This window comes from Cyprinodon tularosa, unplaced genomic scaffold (genome assembly GCF_016077235.1).
Source record: "Cyprinodon tularosa strain WSP-4 unplaced genomic scaffold, ASM1607723v1 ctg499, whole genome shotgun sequence".
Taxonomy (NCBI): domain Eukaryota; kingdom Metazoa; phylum Chordata; class Actinopteri; order Cyprinodontiformes; family Cyprinodontidae; genus Cyprinodon; species Cyprinodon tularosa.
This window is the reverse complement of record NW_024039228.1, coordinates 916,122-933,496: the sequence shown is the minus strand read 5'-3', so window position 1 is coordinate 933,496 and position 17,375 is coordinate 916,122. Positions and strand designations below refer to the sequence as shown.

At 37.7% G+C, this 17,375-nt stretch overlaps 1 protein-coding gene across 1 annotated transcript; it reads right to left on the bottom strand.

The window, feature by feature from the left end:
• Window positions 1-1,070: 1,070 nt before the first annotated feature.
• LOC119794970 (neutral alpha-glucosidase C-like) lies at window positions 1,071-16,365 on the bottom strand (the record flags this gene model as incomplete). The annotated part of the gene is made up of 22 exons (XM_038302759.1): window positions 16,200-16,365; window positions 15,879-15,941; window positions 15,594-15,696; window positions 8,217-8,344; window positions 7,889-8,065; window positions 7,788-7,791; window positions 7,625-7,694; window positions 6,985-7,081; window positions 6,732-6,915; window positions 4,758-4,902; window positions 4,440-4,675; window positions 4,235-4,361; window positions 4,064-4,143; window positions 3,260-3,403; window positions 3,081-3,177; window positions 2,894-2,995; window positions 2,586-2,760; window positions 1,869-1,937; window positions 1,662-1,726; window positions 1,486-1,562; window positions 1,306-1,380; window positions 1,071-1,184 (listed from the first exon to the last, which is right to left on the bottom strand). Coding segments are annotated over exons 1-22 (2,361 nt in total), but the record flags the coding sequence as incomplete, so codon positions are not given.
• Window positions 16,366-17,375: the final 1,010 nt, after the last annotated feature.

Below are 17,375 nucleotides of genomic sequence, written 5' to 3'. Positions count from 1 at the left end.
CACATCTGAGGGAGAGCAGAAGAGCTGCTCTTTTTATAATCAGTATATGTTTTACTTTATTGCTAATTTCTTCTGATTAATAGAAAAAAATATTTTTTTTTCCATCAAACTCTCTGATGTCATCTTTTACAAGCTAAAAACGCTTTGATTGTCATTTGGAGACCTGTCCAAACATTGTGGTTAAAAAAAAAAAATTATGCTAGCTCAAACATTGGCTGGAAACAGGAAGACAGTTTACGTTGGTTAGCTTGGAAACAAGTCACAACTCAAGATGCGAGATTTCGTGAAAAAGTAGCCAATCACAGGCTGGGTTGCCCTCCTCCTAAACAATGTATCTCCCACTGGATGTGCACGTCATCAACCATGCCTACGGTGCAGGACGCTCCTCGCTGCCGGTCAGTGGGAATGCCCACTCTACCAGAAACGTCTCTGTTGAGGTTTTGCTGGAGGCAATATGCGCCTCTTACACCATTTTTACCACATTATATTTCCATCGGAAAAAAACACTAAATAAAATATTGTTATAACTAATCATGGATCCCTTTAAAGGAGCACTATGTAACTTTTAGCCTCTAGGGCCGCTAGACCTTTCAGGTTTAGCTCCACTAAAAGCAAATGGCAACACTGTGCTGTCACAAAAATTAAACAGCCTTTCTGTGTGTTTAAAATCTGACAGCACACAACTTTGGACCAGCATATTGGGAAGTAATTAATTTTAGAGACAGGACCACATTCACCCCTTAAGATTAAATTCCACATCAGAGAACCAAAATGTCTGCTGAGGTGAATGTTTTATTTGTTTTTTGGCCAACAACAAGGTTTAACTTTGTTACCTTAGACATCTTTTAAGCGACATCACTCACATGAGCCATTTAATGACAAAGCCAACCCTCTCAAGTCAATCCAATACTCAATTTTATGACCAATTTTCCAAAATCAATATCAGACTAATTCAGCTTATAAATTCCCAATTAGTGTTCAGGTTTACTAACATTTAATGTTTGTGGGAAAATCCGTTTTAGATTTGGCTGTAAAACCTGTTACAAACGGTCTTATATTCCCATTGTTACCTGGGAGTTTAGGGCTACAGTGACATCCAGGGGCAGCTTTTGGTAATCGGCTGTACACGTGCCGCTTCCTGCTGATCTGCAGACCACCGAGCCGCCACGCTGAAACACAGGAACCTGCCCAAAGAGAACACCAGTGTCACTGCATTCAATCGGAAAAAAGATTTGGACTGTTAGTTTAGTTACTTATCAAGTAAAGAACTATTATTAATCAGTGGGTGCTACAAGATCAACTAACAGAGTCCAGGTTGACTGGGAGACTGAAACTCTTTCCTCCTTTGTACACCTTTGCAGAGCGGATATCGTACCAAATCTAAGAAAAAGAGAAATCTTTAGTTTCACAACAGAGGTATTTTATATTCATAAATAAAAATGCCTATAGATGTTATAAATATAAACACCTGCTGATTGATTTTACCTCAGCTGATCCAGGAAGAAATACTTTGATGGTCTTAGCACCTGGTTCCATCACAGGACAGGCTAGCAAAGCTCCCCCTTTAGGAGAAAAAAACAAAAAACAATTAACTTTAGAAAAAGAAAGGTACAACATTTACAGGCAAAATAGTGAAATTAAATCAAAAACAGTTTCCTAACCAATCATGTAATTATTGTCCTCGGTGAAGATGCCCTCCTCTTTCGGGAACTCCACCCAAAGAGGTCTATGGAAAAACATAGACATTTTTAAACTTCTTCTGCCATTGACACAAATATCAAACCAATTCCCAGGTAAGTTGTACTTGAACAACAGTAATGCTATGCAGAGCTCGCAGTGAGTGAACTGCAGGTGGCAGCAACACTAACCTGACTGGAGGCAGGCCAGAGGTGTGAGCATAGTGGAAGAGAGTGTACCAGTATGGCAACAAACAGTAGCTGGAAGCAGACGAGGAGGGTAAGTTTAGATTATGATTTTATCACAACTTTATGAAATGTCTTATTAAAATAATAATATGTATTATTTAAAATTCCTTTCAAATATTAGCCCATAAACCATGGTAATGATTGTAGACATTGGGAACCAATGTCTCCACTCTCCAGGTACCCCGGCTTCCTCCCACAGTCCAAAAACATGACTGTTAGGTTAATTGACATCTCTAGGGTGTACCCTGCCTCTCACCCATACACTGCCAGAGATATGCACCCCTGCAACCCTAATAAGAACTGAGCGGGAGAAGATGGATGGATGGATGGATGGATGGATGTATGGATGGATGGATGGATGGATGGAACCATTGTCCCTAGCTTATATTAACCATGTTCATTGGAGTAGGGGAGGCCATTTTGCTCTGCAGTAAGCTCTCAATCACCAATCTCTAACTGCTCCAAAGTCCCCTCCCCCAAGACAGTATCACAAAACACACCTACAGGGGGAAGTGCCCCTGCCCCAAGGTGCCTTGGGGACAATGCAACTGTCTCATGTCTGCTTCTTTCTCTTTGGGGCCTAATCTATTTGGTGACTCTAAATACAATTAATAAAATTTAAATACAATTTAAATTCTACAATGGATCTTTCTCTCATACCGCTGTTGGATGGCAGTGCGGATTGCTGCAGTGACTTCCTCCCCGAAAAGCCAGGGTTCACGTCGCTTTGTGTCATTTGCAGAGTGGCCTCGGAAGAATGGCTGCAGGGCGGCGACCTGGTACCAGCGCACCAACAGCTCTGGATCCGGGTCTTTCACAAACCCACCAACGTCGGCTACAAAAGACAGAGAACATCAGTGCTGAATGGGAGTTTATAATCAAGAAAAAGACAACATTTCTTGCTCAGTTTGCCAGAAAACAATAAAAAAGCAAGAAAGTGATTATTTACACTGATACTGTAGGTTTACCTCCACAAAATGCAATGCCGGCAAGGTTCAGGTTCAGAACCATTGGAACTGAAATCTTCAGATACTCCCAGGTGGCTATGTTGTCACCTGTCCACACTGCTCCTGCATCCCACATAAAAAAAAAAAGTAAAGTCCTGGATTTACCCAAGAAATGCAGAGGGAAACTTAAAAAGTATGAGTCCCTCACCAAGCCTCTGAGATCCTGCGAAGAAGGAGCGTGAAAGGACAAATGGCCTCTCTGAGCCTCCGGAGCGAGATATCAGGCCTTCAGCTGTGGCCATGTGCTGCAAGATGACCAATGGCGACATGCTTTAACTTATTTGGTAAATCCCGGTGGGTGGGAATTGTTACTTAAGAGATGCTGACCTGGTAAAAGCCGTACAGATTGTGCAAATCCCGGTGCTCCCAGCCCCCATGGTGCACCGCATCCTTTGGCATTGTCACTTCCGGCCCGTTGAAAACGGACGGCTCGTTCATGTCATTCCATATGAACAGCGAAGCAGTCGATCCCTTTATTAGGTGTAAACAGTTTAATTATTGGTATTCATTCCAGGGAGTGTTAGCTGTCTTTGACAGACCATGTTCCAATGCACTGGAAAACTCATCTTTTGGACAGCCTGATAATATGTCTTTAATAATCTCTGTCCAATCTCTATAGACCTTCAGAAATCTCTTCAAGGTTTAAAACTGAGACCAAAACTTAAGTGTTTTTGTTATGTTAAGTTCTGTTATCCATGCCTTTGCTGATTTGTCCTGATTCTGTATTTTAGATCACCCAGATGAAAGATTCCACCCAGATGAAAGATTCCACCTTTCATCTGAGGGGAGAATTGACAGACGGATTGGTGCAACCAATACAGTAAGGAGGATGTAAGTCCCTGTAACGTTAAGAAAAAAGGGTGTGCAACCCTCACAATCAAAAGAACCCTCCTTTCCTCAGTGTGGCTGAATCAAATTTACTTCTTTAATTTTATACAAAATTCTAGATTAAACAAATAATTTTTGATAAATATAAGCAAGAAAATTTGTCTTTAATTTTTAAGAGACCCATATTAATTTTTTGTTTTAGGCTTCAATTTGCAAAAAGAGCATAAGATGTTGTTCTGTGCAATGCTGATGTTTGTGGAAATAGATATAATTTCTTAATGTTTTAGTATTCCTGAGTGTCACCTTGTATTTATTGAAGCTGAAGCACCTGGAGTACCACGCTCGGGTTGCAGGATTGCTGAAATCGAGATAAGAGGACTCGCCTGTAAGAACGGTAAACATAATCTGCAGTTAGAAGGAAAAGATAATTTTTCTCAGATGTTTCCAATCTAACTCTAGGAAGACACATGTCACCTGGCCAGCATGTGCCCCGATAGATCTGTCCCTCTCTGTCCTTCACAAAATGTCCTCCATCTCTGGCCTCACAATAGAGGGACCAATCAGGATCAACCTTGATATGTGGATCACTTATGGCGACCATCTAATAGAAAAAAAACAAACTTTTAAAACAGGAGGAAAAATCAGATTTTTATTATTGAGTTCAGATACAGAAACTAACCCTCCGGTTCTTTTTCTCCAGATGGTTCAGCAAACCCACTGGTTTGGGAAAAAGAGCAGGGTCCCAGGTGAAGTAACGCTTCCCGTCCGTGTGCTCAATGTCCAGCCAGATGACATCATACGGGATCTTGTGGCGATCGAATCCAGCATCCACAGCCTTCACGTCAGCCTCGTCGATGTAGTTCCAGCGGCACTGGTGGTAACCGAGGGAAAACAGTGGCGGCATGGCTTGATACCCTAGAGGTGAAAATAATAAAAAGCGATCTGTTTATCGGGCCTTGTTGATTAATCCACAGCATCCAGCACATTCCCTACACACCTGTAAGCTGCGCATACTGTTTGAAAAGCTGTTGGGGTCTGGGCCCGAGCAGAACCATGCAGTCGATCACGCCGCTCTCTGAGAGCCAGTGAACATCAGTCTGAGGCCGCAGCCGCCTCCTCTTCACTGGGGGTGTTTGATCATCCTGTGTGATGCAGCAGAGTTTGACATTGGAACAAGTCTTCTGAAACATGTATTGCATTGTTCAACACTGGTCAATTCATTTTGCTGCCAAATGACCCCATTTTAATCAGGAAGCAATCCTGCAGTAAGATGCTGCCACCATAACGTTTAATGCTGGGGTGGAGAGCTGATAGTGATATGAAGCATTTTTAACCATCCAACTTAAAGCATGTTCATGCTGAAAGTGCACGTCTCTAATGGATACAGTTGTTTCCATCTTGCCTCTATGTAACGGCGCTTTCAGGAGTGACTAAATGGGTGATGTGAAGGACTCATATATTTGGCAATCAGAGCGAGGCGACACTGTGACAATACACACTGTGAAATGCAAAAAACCTATGATTGGCTGCTTTTCAGGAAATCCTGCCTCTTCAGATATCACTGTTTTCTTCCTAGTTGCGGCAAAAAATGCTATCAAAGCCTCTTCAAGCTAATTTCAAATCATTTAAGAGTTAAATTCTGACTTCGTATTAAAACATCCATCTCTGTCATCAACAGTCCAGGAAAGAAAAGGAATGCTTAACAGTAGCTGCAAACTGATTAGAAATGTCTATATCTATCTACAACTATAAACTGAAGTTCATTAAAGCCTCTGTTTCACCAATATAAACTGTAAAGCAAACATTAGCTTAGCACATATGTAGTTCAACATTAAACATTATTAATTTTAGAGCATATTGCTAGTGCAGTCAGAACATTTGTAACTCTGTTAAGCAAAATTATTTAATACAGAAGCATATTACATTCACCTTAAACAAAAAATATATTGTTTTGTTTTTCTGAATTAACAAGTAATTTTTGCAAAAAATTTATAAAAAACTGTATTTTCTATTAACGAGATATTTCTATACAAAATAAATAAAAATGTGTTTTTGATAACAAGATAATTTTTCATAAATTAGATAAAAACATTTCCATTTTCTGAATTAGGATATTTTTTTTCAAATAAATAAAAAAACATATTTTTCTGAATAAGAACATAATTTCTGTAAAAAATAAACACAAAACCCGCATTTCCTGAACTTATTAGATAAACCGTGGAGAGAAGAGGAAAGGACGAAACAACCGTGTCAAAAGTAGCGCCCAGCATGCAAGTCAACAAACTAATACTGATCCCATCTACATAACTAAGAGACAAGATAATTTCATTGATACTCAATCACAAAAGAAAGTAAAGATGAGTTAAACTCATCAAACCTAACATGTTGAAGCTTCTCTGGAGGAAAGGTGTCTCTTGCTTAGAAACATGCAGTGCTAAAAGTAACAGAACATTCTCTGAAACCACAGGAGCATTACCGGTATATCATTCATTCAGTAAAGCTTAAGATTTATAAGCAATATTTTGTTACTCAGAAAAAATGTTTTTAATCTATTTAAAATGATGTTGACAATTCAGAAAACCACATTGTTTTGTATAAATGGTCTTGTATATTCAGAAAAACACCAATTTATTTTTTTCTAGGTGAGTGCAACCTGCTTGCATTTTTTGATGATTATAATATTTTGAATTACTTTCTCTTGCTTTGTTAACCTGACCAGCTGCAACAAGCAAGGAAACATTACAGTCTAAAGAGGTGAGAATTACTGAAAAGTAGCCAATCACAGGCAATTCACTTTCCCGTGTTGGTATCAGCCTCAAAGTGACAAAAATTGACATGAGCAACAGAAACAGGTCCAAACATGACTAGGAAAAAATCTACAGGCACATAGAAACCATAAGAGCACAGAGAAGGAGCATGAACTCATGCTAGTAATATATGGGGGGGTGCCGTGGCGTACATAAAAACCAACCTGATTGTCACTGGTGGAGTACTTTATGTTTACAAAAGTTTCTGATGCATTCAGCCAGAACACACCGATGGTCCTGTCTGGTTTGTGAGCCACCATCAGAGGCACGGATCCATACAGGCCAAGCCGGCAGTACAAGTCGGCGGCAAACACGTCTAGGTTGTACAGCCGATAGGGTTCTCCATCACTGTGGAAAGGAAGAGATTTAAAAAACACAACCAAACACAATGTTAAAGTGATATAAATGATTATGCACCTCGTGTCTCTGAGATGCAGCCTCTCTGGGTGTTCTGGCAGGCCGTAGACATGCTGGAACCCATGAAGGCAGAGGTCTGCGCCGAGGCTGCTGGGACCTGAACAAAACAACTCATAACAATAAAGATGAAACCCAAAACAAGCAGCTGGTTACCATGGGAAAATCAACCTGAGAAGAAGTCTACTTTATTCTACTTTACCTGTATTTAATATTCCCTTACCATGTTGGGATAGAGATCAGAAATAGAATAGAAGATTAATTAGTGTAATATTTTGAAGTTGGTTCAAAATAACATTTAACAGATGTAAACTTTGATCCTATCTGAATATGACCTATGAGCTATCACCTTAATTTTTCAATCATAATTCAAATAGAACCATAAAGAAAAAATTAAATGGGACATCCTATTGCACTACTCTTTGAACTTCATTATGTGTTAAGATCCACACCCAGGGGGGATGATTGAAAGGAAAGAAAGGAAAAGAAAATCAATTAATCAGATTTGTTAGGAATAAATTGGAAGATTTTATATTTTAAGCCATATTACCTTAGCTGGTCGATTATATTAAATATTTAGAAAATACACCAAACTGTACAAAATTGAAAATAAAATAATATTAACCTTAGAGCAGGTACAAACCGTTTGCTTTGATGTCCACAAACTTCCTAAAAGTTTCCTTCCATAGTGAACTGGTCTCGTCTTCTTGGAGCTAAAGCAGAAAAACAACAGTGTTTTAGTGAACGACTGAAGCTTTCAATATGTGAAGGATAAAACTGCAGTCAGAGCTTCCTCCTTCTCTTACCTCACTACGTTATTATGATGTCCCATAAAAAATACAAAAAAAGACTGTTAAAATAATCACAGAGGCTACCACCTTTCCTAGAAGACGCATTTTGGATTTACCTGGGTTTATTCTGTAAGCTTTCAAACCACAGTTTGTCCTTTGAGTTGAAGGTAACCATCACTTCATCCTCACACAGAATCTCCAGTCGGAGAGGGAAGTGCCACGCTCGGATTTTGTAATGTCCGGAGGACCAGGAAAGAGTGATGGAGTCCTTAGTTTGGCTCTCCACTCTCAACCTGTCATATTAAGAGGAAAAGGGTTAAAGCAGCACAGAGTTTTATTGATTGCGAATTTACAGCCATTCCACAGCTAACCTGAACAAAAAGGATAATTTAAATAAAAAAGCATAAACTGTGGATAGAGAAACAATACAGATGCAGCTACTACCATTCGCTCTGAGGTTCTCCAGTGAGCACATCTTGAGCTCGGTAGCGTGCCTTCATGGGTCGGGCCTCATCTATTACAATCCTTACAATGTCATTTTTGCAAGGGGTCAAAGAGAGAAGCAGCCTGGTCTGTGAAAATATATAAAGTGTTTATTTGCATTTTTAAACATTTTTACACATCAAAGATGCTGAAAAGGTGCACATTTTAAGGGGGCACACATACAAACACTCGGGATGGTAGACTTTAACTTTCTTAATAAGTTTATATACTGGATTAATACATTCATAGATAATTTAAAATAAAGTGATTGAAAGTCTCTGCATTATTTAAGAGACTAATCTTAAATATATTCCTTTAACATGAGGCTTAGAGAGTACTTAGTACAATCTATTGACTTTATTCATTTTATGTAATCTATGATAGAAATGTCTTTTTTATTTTATTTTATATACGTAAATGTTTTGAGTTGATTTTTGTATTAATTACTGCTCTGTGTACGTTATCCTTTCAGCACATGGCATGTTTTGAAGTTTGTGTACCATTGCTCCAGGTAACAATTCATTTGCCAAATTAGTTTACGATTATTTCAATAATTAATTACAGGGACAGGTTTTTGACAATGATAGCCCAAATAGAATATCGATCACACAAAGTGTTGAATATTGAGCGAAAAAAAAAAAAAAAAGTAATTTAATTTGTCTTAAATTAAGGTGATATCTGAGTCAAAAGTTATGTAGCGTTATTTTAAGATATCTGACTCACACAAATTCAGATAAGGGCCAAAACCTAAATCTCTTGAGGTATTCTGTCACACAACAAACATTTTTCAAGACAAAATTTATCAGGAAGTACAAAGGAGAATTAGGACCACTGTAGATGAAAGAAAAAAAAAGGATGAGTAAATTTCAACCAATAAACTCAGAAATCTGGAGAATAATTTCATGTGTTTTCTTTTCCTTTGAGACCTTAAGCCTTTATATGCATTAAATACTGGTGGCTTGTGCAGAATGTGAGATTAGTTACCAGGGTATAGAGAAAATATTATGGATAAGGAGAATCAATGCTAGGAACAATAATAATAAACCTTTCTTGTTGACCACATATTTATTTGTGAAGCACCAGCACCCCATAGTGGCTAAACTCTGCAACCGATGCTAAAAAGTATTATCTCTGTCACGGCAAACCTCACTGTGAAGGAGCCAAACCCTCAAGATCTCCCTCAAGCACCTCCTAAACACCTTTCCAAGTTGACCAAAGCAATTTAAAACAGCATAATCCCAGAACCAATGTCCTCTGTTTTCATCATGATCAAATCATCCATAATGAATGTAAGAACTCATTAATTTTACTTGTGGACTGAAAAGGCATATCATCGGCTGATGAACTTCGATGTCACAGGCCCAGCAAAGACTTGTCCTGTGAGGATAAATTGCAAAGGCTTGGCCAAGGTTAAGGACAAAGTTTTGTTGTCCAAAAAGCTCTCAGAGACAGTCTACAATAAGCTCAAAGGATTCAAAGAGTCTAAGGACATTTCCGGATTCTCTTAATGGATGTTTTCAAGAAACGCCACCTAGAGAAACTAGGCCTTTTGTCACAGCCACATCTAGTCCGTGATTGTTTTCATCGCGAATACACTCAAAAGTTCAGCTTTTTCAACCCGTACAAATCTCGCTTTGGGCACCTTACAGGTGGAGCAAACCTCTCACCCCACTATATTCCCTGAAAATATGCCTTTCACGTTGCTAGAACAACATCCTTTACCTCACAGCAGTCCAGAGCTGCCCTCTTCGTAGGGATAACGTGAATCATTGGCTCCAGGCGCAAAATTTGCTTTCAGTGTGAATTACTTTAAAGGTGTCTAGACTTCAGAAGAACCAATTTACTGAGAAAACTAGTGTATGCATTATTAGACTTACAAAATGACAACACATCTGTCAGGGAAAAAGGAAGAAAACAGCTACAAGCAGATAGCCAACTTGCTTGGTGTACGCTACAACTAACAGTTGTAGAGAAGCAGGTTTTAAGAGGTCATAACTCATACCTTAACATTACCTTTGCCCCCTCTTGAACTAAATACTTTATACCAGTTAATTATAACATTATAACCACCATTTTTACAGCAAAAACAATGGCCCCATTTGACAGAGATTGCTGATAAGCTAACACATCACACCACAATACATCACACATCACACTTCAGAGGAGTGATGTGGGGCTTTTTATCAGATTTAACTGTCCCAGAACTTTAGCCCCAAGATAAGTTGTACTATCAGAAGACCATGAGTATTGTTGGAGCCTCAAAACATCAGACAATGTAACAAAATCAATTTTGAGTCAGTCACAGTAAATTAATTGTCTCCTGTGTCTCTTTTATTTATCATTCAGCCTGTAAAGGTGTGTGTGATGAACATTAATGAACTACTACCAAGAGGTGAATGGACGCTAGCTAGGGTCTTAAAGGCTGCGTCTCAATTCGCAGGCTGCGTACTTGGTAGGACGCATTTTGAGGCCGGTGACGTCACAACGCTGCGCGGAGGCCGTCCCATTTGGCAAAAATTCTGAGGACGCTTAAAATGCAGCCTTAAAATGCGTCCTCCTTTTCCCCGAATTCTGAGGATGCATCGCTACCGTCCTTAGTGGCCTCGCCTCCCACAAGATTTCCCGAGGTGCTTTGCGCGCTTCTTTTTTTTTTTTTTTCTAGTAGTTGAAGAAGAAGAAGAAGAAGAAAGTCGGATTTTCTTCAAGTGTTTTTTGAGTGTTTTTTGGCAATGATGGACTAGTGAGATGTGGCAGTGGTGCAAGGGTAAGGTGTGCAATCAATGTACGGAGGCCTTAGTCCTTAATGAGGCTGTCATGGATATGACTCCCAGCCAAGGGCGTAGGAATATGTTTACAATTGGGGGGGACACATGTCGGAAATCTGAGATTCCTAAATATTCAACAGAAACATATCTTAAGTACGCTACTTAAAAAAAAGGCTATTTAATCTTTTACTTTATTCCTTTATAAATGTGTTTGCAAAAATAATGCATTTAAAATGTACATAATGCATTTGTTCATAAGATGTGAGCATATCACCAAACAAAATGACTGGAGTCTTTTATTCAGCAAAGGGAGATGTCTTTCAGGGCTTCAGCCCTTGGCATATTTAGTGTCCGCATACGCACTAGAAAATCAAAACAATTCAGTAGGCCACACAAGTGCAAAGTTTGATATGTTTTATTTTGTCAAACTTGCAATAATGGTCAAAAATGAATTTATATAGGTTGACTGACAGAGGGAGCTGACGGTGTGTTGAAGAATTATGGACAGGGCGCTTTGAAGCATCTGGTTCAAAAACGCATTATCAACCTTTGGTAGAAATCCATCCATCCTTCCATTTTCTGTACACCCTGTCCCTTAGTGGGGTCGGGAGGTGCTGGTGTGGGGTCCACCCTAGACAGGTGGCCAGTCTGTCCAGACCTTTGGTAAAAATGGCGCCTTTAATTCCAATTTGCAGGACAGAACAGAGAAAACTACAGATTTGTCAATGTTGTGTTAATCTGTTTATAGTCTAAAAAGAGGAGCCAGCAGTTTGAGGAAATAAAGGTGCAGAAGTTAATTAGTTGGTTAATTACTGGTTGCACAACCAATGCGACCGTCCCTGCTAAGAATTAAAATGAATTCTCCCTGTGGTTAACTAACGATCAGGAGCGCGGCAGGTATAACATCTGTCCATTTTGGCGAATCAAAACCGTGCAAAAAATAAAAAATCCTCGTAAAATGCACGCCCAGACCGGGCTGATTTCAACACAAGTTGTGTTAGGTGACTGTTACTCACACTGACGTTTCTCTTTAAAAAAAAATCTGAGTAAGTCCTACTGATGTTTCAGCCTTTTAGTTGGTGGTGGCATTGTACTGAAATGAGATATAAAAAAAAATATATAAAAAAACATTTTGGCTAGCGTGGCAAACGTCTAGAGAAAGTTAGCAGTTAAATATTGGATGAGTGATCATCCCAAGACTACGGAAGAGGATTAGGGCCACTGGAAAAAAAAAAAAGTTGAGTGATTTTTACATTTTATTTCAGTTTAATACGGGAAAAAAGTCTTTTATTTTCAGAATTAAGATTTTTTTTCTCAGAATTCTGACTTTTATTTTCAGAATTAAGACTTTTTTTCTCAGAATTGTGGATCTTAATGTAGATAGGCACCATGAAGGCAGAGATGTGGAGCACTCAGCTTCACTGACAAAGATGTGAGTTGTTTGAGAGAGCCAGTGACACATTGGTGGAAAATGACAGAATTAGTTAACTTTTTACGTGCCCGAGGGGTCCCCTCATTAATGGAGGAGCAGAAGGTCATTAAAACAAGAGAGCTAGTCTCTAAAACAGACATGGCTATGGCTTGATGCTAACTTGTTTGTTGTTAAACATACTTTTGTTATATTACATTTGTGTTGTGTTTTCCAAATAGTGTAGAAAATGAATGGTGGGTTTATAATGTTTACATTTTATGAGCAGGACAGGAAGCAGAGAAGTGTAGCATTACCTCCAACTAGTTAAACTCATAATTATGAAGTTATTCAACAAATTCCTCAAGTAAAAAAGTGCAACTTTTTTATTTATTTATTTATTTATTTTTTACCAGATTTGTGGATTAATTTCAAAATTATGTATTCCTTCCAAATTTCCAAATCTGAAGAATTTTTTAAACCAATATCTACATTATTTAACATTTAGTTTATGTTTTAGCGCTACTTCCTGTTATATTTCTTTATACGTATATTTTACATTTTCTTGCACAGCAAGCTCAGCAGATTTGAAATTGTGTGCTTGTGTAAACACAAGTAGTCAATCTTTACTCTAAACATATATCCTGGTTATTTTTTAGGTAGACCTTCTTGTTTTTATATATTTGTATAGTCCCCCCTCCCCCCACCAAAAAAAACTGTAAACTGATTAGAAATATTAATCATCTGTCAGATTTCTGAGAAAAAAGTCAGAATTCTGAGATTAAAGTCAGAAATCTGGGAAAAAAAGTCAGAAAAAAAAGTCAGAATTCTGAGATTAAAGTCAGAATTCTGAGAAAAGTCAGAATTCTGACTTTTCCCCCAATGTTAAACTAAAAAAACATTTAAAAATCAGTTAACGTTTTTCAGTGGCCCTAATCCTCTTCCTACAAGACTAAGATGCCTAAACCAAAAAGATTCAGTTTCTATATATGAAAGTGAACTGACAACAAGACGTTATAAATAAGCAATATTCATAGCAGCATTCCCGACAGACCATTTTACCTCATTAACAAGTTTCTGACTTCCTGTATCGCTGTTTCCCTCTGAGTGCTCAAACACTCAACAGTTCACAGAGGGGAGGGGGAGTACAGTGACGTAACGCTATGCTGCGCCTTCAAAATAAAAGCACGATAGTTAAAAAATTGTCAAAATCTAATATTTTGCGGTACAATTTTTGGGGGGGACATATCCACCTGGCTTTTATATTGGGGGGGACATGTCCCCCCCGTCCCCCCCGCTTCCTACGCCGCTGCTCCCAGCACACCGTGGTTTCATTTATTTCTCCCTTACTCCTATCCTATTCCATTCTACACACTTTCAAAAAATTATTAAAAATAAAACTCTTTAGAGCCTGAAAAAAAAACTGAACTTCTGAGAAGACTAAAAAATCTCCTTTGGAGCTATAAAAGGCTGTATGGTAAAGGTTGACCCTCTTGCAAGCATTCTACTGTAGCGCATCCAGTCCCAAAGCTAAGTCTAAAATTGACATTTCTAGGTGCTGATAACTAGAAAGAGGTATTTCTTGTTGACAAGAACAAATTCTTGTCCTTTGTACACAGAGGTTGATAAATTTTTCTTGCATGGCCCCCCTTCGCTTCAAAACAATGTTTTCATGTCTCCCCCCACCATCACCACCACCCCAAAATAATTTTCAGCCGTTCAGCAAAGTAAAATGCTGTAGATTACATTTTGCAATACAAATTAACTCCAAAAACTTTCTGTAACATATAAAAACTTTCTGTAACATATATATATATATATATATATATATATAAATGAACTGAATTGTGTTAAAATGCTCAAGGAAATATATCATCATTCTTAAATAATTATCATTTCCTTTCTATTTTAGGAACTGATAACGTATCGTAAATATGCAATAAACCCTTTATATACCTGGTCAGTAGTTTTTTTTAAACCATTGATAAAAGCAGCTTCTGGTTTCAGTTAAGAAGGGCTAAAGGTCTTTATGTAGTATAATAATCAGTCAGAATGATAAGCAACATGGTGATCAACGCTGCAACAAAACCACTGATGGAACCAGTTCCAAGTTATCTCAAACTGATCTGGACAACATGGATGAAAAAGTTAAAATTATCTTTTAAATATCTTTTTTTTTTTTTTTTACATCAAAGGATCTTAACTTCGAGCATGTTTCCTAGTAATTTCCAACGATAATGAGATTCTGGCTTGAGTTTCAAAAAGCTTTATCCAAAATCCTACATGTTACCACCATACTATTACATTTTTCTTCTATCTTCTTGGGAAATCTGAATAATCTCAATAGCTCCCAAAATAAAGAGCTTTTAACAATTTTACCAACAGCAGCAGCCAGGAAGGGGATCGCAAAGCTTAGTAAACTGAGCCCTAAAGCAAAGCTTACAAACTCCTTATCTAACTTATGAAAAATATGTTATCTTAAAATGACTGAAACCTAAAGCCAAATGTAATTTAAAAAAAAAAAAAAAAATTTTTAAGTAAACTGTAAAGGCGAAATAATTGGTCCAAGGGATGAATCTGTTACATTCTCTTATGTCTGCCCATATCATAAGAACTTGATTTAGTATTACACTGTAAAAACATGATTAATAAAAGTAAGAATATCCTAAAATAAGTGAATTTACTCTAAATGTAGATGTTATTATTATTATCTGCAAAAGGAATAGTTTTTTGTTTTTTTACTTTAGTCACCACATTGGCAAATTATATAATTTACATACTCAAATATAAGGAAAATACACTTATTTCAAGAAAACATGTCCTATATTTACATTTTTGAGTTGTAGGCTTTCAGTACAGGGATCATAACACATTTGCAGTTAACTGTGAAAAATTCCTGTTTATCAGTAACAAAAAACAAAAAAAGATTGTGGCTGATTGCAGGTTGAAAACAGAGCGGGAATCTGCCGTCCTGTAAATGAGATCAGCCAAACATTCAGCAGATTTAATACACTTTGACTTCTCAAACGCATGAGGACTGGGGCTTCTTTAAATCAACTTTATATCTTTGTTTAAAACACACCTCTCTTAAAACAAGCAAAAACACCCATATAAATTATATTTAATGTGAATTAGAGAACTCCTGTTGATTTGCAGTAAACCAACCTTAGTGTTTTCTTCCAACAGTTCAAAGTAAGCGCCCTTCTCACTGATCACCTGGGAATCCAAAAGAAGTCTGTGTTTCAGGTTGGGACCCTGCGTCTGTCGCCTCAAGAGTGAATAACAAATCATCAATTAATTAATTAACAATTATTAACACATGTATCTATGTGATATCAGTTAAAAATCATGATAAGCTATCTAAATAGACAGATCACATTAAATAAACACTAAATGTAATCATTTACAATTCCCAAATAATAACAATAATAATAATTTGGTTTAACATACCTGTAAAAAGCAACATTCTCACTTTTTTTGAACTTTTCCTTCCCCTCATCCCCAGGGATAACACTGACACCCAGGTGAAAAAGAAATAATGAATATACAGTTAATCAAAATCTTACCAATAAATTAGGGAAATTTAAACCTTGAAATAATTACTTATGTATTATCTAAAATATAATTCACTGATTTAAACTTTCAAACCAAAGGAAAATATTAAAAAGTTTAATCTGGAACTTTTCTCCTTCGCTCGCATACAGGATATACGAATGTCAAACTTGTCGCTGCAGGGCAGATATAGCCTAAAAACAAAATACTCATTAATACCTAACGATAGGTTCGCTCTTTCCCGCCATTTTAAAACAAACTCGGGCAGAAACCGCAGCGGTTCACAATCCTCCTGGCTTCTTTAGTGGAAAAACGTTGACTGATTTTCCTGAACCTGACTTCAACGGTTTTGTTTGACAGCTGCTGTGTGTGAGCAGCAGGAGGAAGTACGTCAATTCCGCAATAAACGATTGGAAGTACGGTGAGGATTTTCAAAATAAAACACCCCCCGTGTCAATGGATCGTGTCCGCCATATTGCGAGTGGCAGACCTCTTGTCCTTTTAAAGACATTTTATTGGCGGTTGGGAAATAGCGAAATATAGTGCATTACTGTCAGTGTGGATAGAAATTACTACTTATTTCTTACTAATGCAAACCAAATCAACAAAATAAAACAAACTGAACAAAATCAACACTACAAAAAGACTCCAAACTATCTCAATTACATTAATAGTTCTAAGAAAGTAAAAAATAATTCCATAAAACTAATGTTTTGAGTTCATTCTAATAATGTCTATTCAATCAAAAATATATTCTTTTCATTCTAATTTTAAGTACCATCCCGTCTTCATACGTCTTATCATGTATTATGACATGATTTAATGTCTCTTATTAATTAAATTCAATTCCGTTTATTTATATAGCGCGATGTCACAACACACATCATCTCAAGGCACTTTACAGTTCAGCAGATACAGTCAAATTGATTAAAAGTTTTCTGTCTAAGGAAAACCAGTTGATTGCATTGACCCATTGACTGGGATGCAATCCCTCACACTAAGCATGCTTGTAGCGGCAGTGGAGAGGAAAAACTCCCTTTTCACAGGAGGAAACCTCCAGCAGAACCCGGCTCAGTGTGAGTGGCCATCTGCAGAGGCTAACTGGGGTTCAAGGAGACAGAAGCACAGATACAAAAAGCAACTGTATAAGGCGGCCCCGTCCAGGAAACACACAGCCAGGTAGACGAGCTCAGAGGATGAAGAGAGCATATCCAGCCAGTCACAGTCAGAGGAACAGGACTACACTGGAAAAACACACCTTTAAATAAAATCCAGTTTAATCCTGAGTGTCCAAATCTGAGTCCTGATTTAATCGCCTTTTCTCTTCTGTTTCTTCCTGCCCTTCTCAGTTCCCTCACTATCCTTTGAATTTTGTAAAACCACCATATGTATGGG